The sequence below is a fragment of the Heterodontus francisci genome, chromosome 1, assembly GCF_036365525.1.
Source record: "Heterodontus francisci isolate sHetFra1 chromosome 1, sHetFra1.hap1, whole genome shotgun sequence".
Taxonomy (NCBI): domain Eukaryota; kingdom Metazoa; phylum Chordata; class Chondrichthyes; order Heterodontiformes; family Heterodontidae; genus Heterodontus; species Heterodontus francisci.
The window spans coordinates 213,648,237-213,652,609 of record NC_090371.1 but is presented as its reverse complement, the minus strand read 5'-3'; the positions used below and the strand labels follow the sequence as shown (position 1 = coordinate 213,652,609).

The 4,373-nt window shown below is 46.4% G+C and overlaps 1 protein-coding gene across 1 annotated transcript; it reads left to right on the top strand.

Annotated features, from left to right (window-relative positions):
- The first annotated feature begins 2,645 nt into the window (after window positions 1–2,645).
- On the top strand, window positions 2,646–4,051 carry pou4f2 (POU class 4 homeobox 2). Its single transcript, XM_068020358.1, has 2 exons — window positions 2,646–2,837; window positions 3,116–4,051. The coding sequence occupies exons 1-2, from the start codon at window positions 2,646–2,648 to the stop codon at window positions 4,049–4,051; spliced, it is 1,128 nt and encodes a 375-aa protein (XP_067876459.1).
- Window positions 4,052–4,373: the final 322 nt, after the last annotated feature.

The following is a 4,373-nucleotide window of genomic DNA, read 5'->3' as shown; positions in this document are numbered from 1 at the left end:
CTATATAAAGAATTTATTTTCATTGCATTTATTATGTTTCCAGATCTAAAATGCAATACGCCAACCCTCGTCTGCAAACGGTCGAAGTCGCCTGGATACCTCAGCCTGGTGTCTATAATTCTTCTACCAACAGAAATTATTTTCGTAGCAACTTTCTACCATTGTATCAAGCAAGCGTAACTTTAAAGTGTATTACCTCATTGGCTTGCATCTTCACAAGAATAAACTTCCTGCACCTGTCTGTTACCAGATCTAAACGAGTAGGTTTTAGAAAGGGTTTTAGAAATACGGTTGCTATATTGACTGGACTCATCCATAATATGAATGTTTGAAAGTTTAACGTCATGCAACAGTTTTCCACAGTTCCAAGCTTTATGTGAATCTAAATGTTGAAACAAGTATGTAACTTGATCTTACATCATACACGAAGAATAGTGTTTGCACGGGTAGGGAAGGTTGTTCTGTTACAATAAATCACTAGGATTTTGAACAGTGCATATTAACATAAAACGGAAGCTGAAACGACCGTTCTGAAAGAACCTCGTCTATATCAAAATATTTGTCTTTATCACCTATAAAAAACGAAAAGCAAGGTAGATAACAAATTAAAATAAAACGGACAGAAACTAATGAAGAACCAACTTTAAGAGACGGTAAGTTAGAGTAACTCGCTGGAGTGGTATTGCTTATATGTAAGAAAATAAGTAAGAGAAATCAATGAACAACTGTCATACAAAAAATCGTTCCTTTGCGCGTGCTGTACTGACTGTTAGTCCACAATAATTTGAACTCCTGAAGAACGGTTGTCAGCACATTGTTTCAGACGCATAAAAATCAATTTATAATTATATAACTCAAGACTCTGGAATATGCTATCATGCTGTTCTATAAAGATATCAGCATTTAGTTCTTAACTTTGATTCCAAGAGCAATCCCAGTTAACCTGTACAATTACTGTAATTTTAAAAAAACAATGTAACATCTGTTCATAGGAACTGATGCATTGCATACTGAAATGCGCTGTGAACAGTTCCAGAGAAGCATGAATCAACTCTGTTGAAATTTTATAATAGATTAAGCAAATTGGACAATCCTCGTTAATTAGTACATAATTTCAGGGTTTAATTACATCTCTGATGCGGTATCAAAATTAGTCTTAAGTTCGTGTTAATAACCTTCTGCTCGAGCTGCGTGTTACATTGTATCGTACTTGATCAGATACTAAAGATGGGGAGGGGATATCCACTTCAAATTGCCATAAATATAGACTTCATGTAGACGAGCCTTCACGAATGACACATGCACAATTTATAGATACAAGATATTAGCCCGCTCCTTCTCAATTTTTTCACTATTATGAAAACTAATAAATTTGTCAACGGGAATTACGCATACAAATCAGATGAGGCACAGCAGATTACATATTGAAGTCCCGTGTCTCTCGAGCCTAAATGAAATTTCAATCTAATAATTCCTCTCTGCCCTGGTCATAATTTGCTTAGAGATGTTGCTCGACTTCTGTTCGGGTGCAATGAAAGCGCTATTCGCGCGATAATTAAATGATAGTCCGGCTTTTAAGTTTGATTTATTTTGTTTCATCGTGCTATGAGAAGAGTGGTGGAGCAAGTGTGCAATATCATTTCTTGATTTCCATTGAAATTACATGGAAGACTATTATAAAAAAAAATCAAAACAGTCACCATCTTAATAAGCAATACGGCAAATAGATGCAATATTTGGTACATATTTTGCAAGATTAGTAGTGCTGAACATCTAAATATATAAATATATATAAATGTGTAAAATATTTCGGTTATTTGAAAATCATTGAGAATCTGTTCTGATGCCATTAATTGAAAATTCAGCAATATTGAAACATATTATTGAAGTCCCTGCACCACAGGTATATAAAAGCAAAGCAACATCATGTAGTGTGCTTGCCAAAAAAAAAACATGAATGCGGCGACTGATGCTCCTTGGAATAAAAATCTATGAGGTGATAATCTAGTGATGGTATCTATAGATCTATAATTCTGCAGGGAAAAGAGAATTGGTGTGCGGTAATCATCAAGCTTTATTTAGGGGCTGCTAACTATAGTGCGCGTGTGGATAATTTGAAAGGAGGGAGGGAGAACATCCCGCATGCGTATTATTGCACGGGCAGGCGGCATGCTAATGGGTAAAGATTCTCTGGAGTGGAAGCTCTGGGGTTTGTTTCTCTTCTGCTCCCACCAGGTGGAACGCGACGGGCTGGAGCGCGAGCGCCTTTCCGCCTCTCAGCCCCGTGCAGCCGAGCCGGCGTGCGACCAATAGGCGCTCAGCATCGCCACACAGCAACACGCGCACACACAACCAGACACAAGCAGATACACAGACACGCGCGCGCACACACACACACACATACACACAGCAACCAGAAAAAGTCCCTTCATGTCTTTCCACGAGCTACCTGCTCGGGCAAGGTGTGCAGCAGCAGGAGCAGGAGCAGCGGCAGGGACAGCAGGGGTGGCGCGAGACTTGGCCACCTCCGCGCGGGATTGCAAGCAGGCGCCGCGCGCCAGCCCGGGCAGTAGCAGCAGCAGCAGCGGCGCGAGCCCCGGTCCCGGCCCCTCGCGAGCGCCCCGCACCAGGCGAGGCGCCGCAAGATGATGATGATGATGCCGCTGAACGGGAAGCAGGCGTTCGGCATGCCGCCGCCCTCCTCCAACCTGGCCGAGCCCAAGTACTCCAGCCTGCACTCATCGTCTCCTTCCAACTCCTCCTCCACTCCATCCAGCAACAGCGGCAGCAGCAGTAGCTCCGAGACGATGTGCCGAGTCTGCCTGCCAACCCCACCGGTATGTATCTGCATAATCACCGCTTAAAGGCACAGTTTGACAGCCCCCTTTTCCTCTCTGTCTGCTTGATGTTTTTTTCATGTCTGTACAGCAAATCACCCAACACCTCGGATACTTTCAACTTATGTATTCAGACTGGCTTGCCTTTCATATTAATTTTTATGACCTGGGTGGTGTGTGTATGTGTGTGTGTTTTTAACATTCTAGAAATGTTTTAATCCTGGACTGGAGAGAATTCCCTGCTGACAGGAATGTCTGCATTCTATTTGCAATTGCAGAGCAATATATTCGGCGGGCTGGATGAAAGTTTGGTGGGCCGCGCCGAGGCTCTGGCGGCTGTGGAGATTGGAGCGCAGAGCAGCAAGAACCAGCCGTTCAAGCCGGACGCCACCTACCACAACATGAACAGCATCCCGTGCAGCTCCAGCTCGTCCTCGGGGCCCATCACTCACCCTCCATCCCATCACCACCACCACCACCACCACCATCACCATCACCCACACCACCAACACCCACACCAGCCTCACCAGAACCTGGAGGGCGAGCTGTTGGAGCACATCTCTCCCGGCCTGGGACTGCCCACCATCACGGCGCCCGATGGCAGCGTGGTGTCCCCGCCGCCGCCTGCCCCTCCTCACATGGCCGCCATCAACCACATGCACCAGGCCATGAGCATGGCGGTCCACGGCCACGGCCTGGCCGCCTCGCACGGGGGCCTGGGCTGCATGAGCGAGGTGGACGCCGACCCCCGCGACCTGGAGGCTTTCGCTGAACGCTTCAAGCAGAGGAGGATCAAGCTCGGGGTGACCCAGGCGGACGTGGGCTCGGCCCTGGCCAACCTGAAGATCCCGGGGGTGGGCTCGCTCAGCCAGAGCACCATCTGCAGGTTCGAGTCCCTCACCCTGTCACACAACAACATGATCGCCCTCAAGCCCATCCTGCAAGCTTGGCTGGAGGAAGCCGAGAAGTCACACCGGGAGAAGCTCAACAAGCCCGAGCTCTTCAACGGCGCCGACAAGAAGAGGAAGCGCACGTCCATCGCCGCCCCGGAGAAGAGGTCTCTAGAAGCTTACTTCGCCATCCAACCCCGGCCATCCTCCGAGAAAATTGCAGCCATCGCCGAGAAACTAGACCTCAAAAAGAATGTGGTCAGAGTCTGGTTTTGTAACCAGAGGCAGAAACAGAAACGAATGAAATACTCTGCAGGTCACTAGTCTGACTTTTGGGGGCAAAAGAGCGAGAGACACAAACTGGAACTTTCCCCCGCCTGATGTATAGTTAAAATGGACTTCCTGAATCTTCAAGGACCTTGCTCTGGGCCGTGAACAAGTAAGACAAATTTCTTTCTTTCTTAATGCCACCCACTGCCACCGAAACAGGACACATCAAAACCCTGAGAGTGAGTTGATGTAGACTGAGAATTGCAGTTTACGGATGAACAAATGAAACAATTTCGTTTTTTAATCCTAACACACAACGTTTACAAAAATGAGTAACCGCAAGGACCCGCTGTGCTGAAATGACACTGTTTGCTAA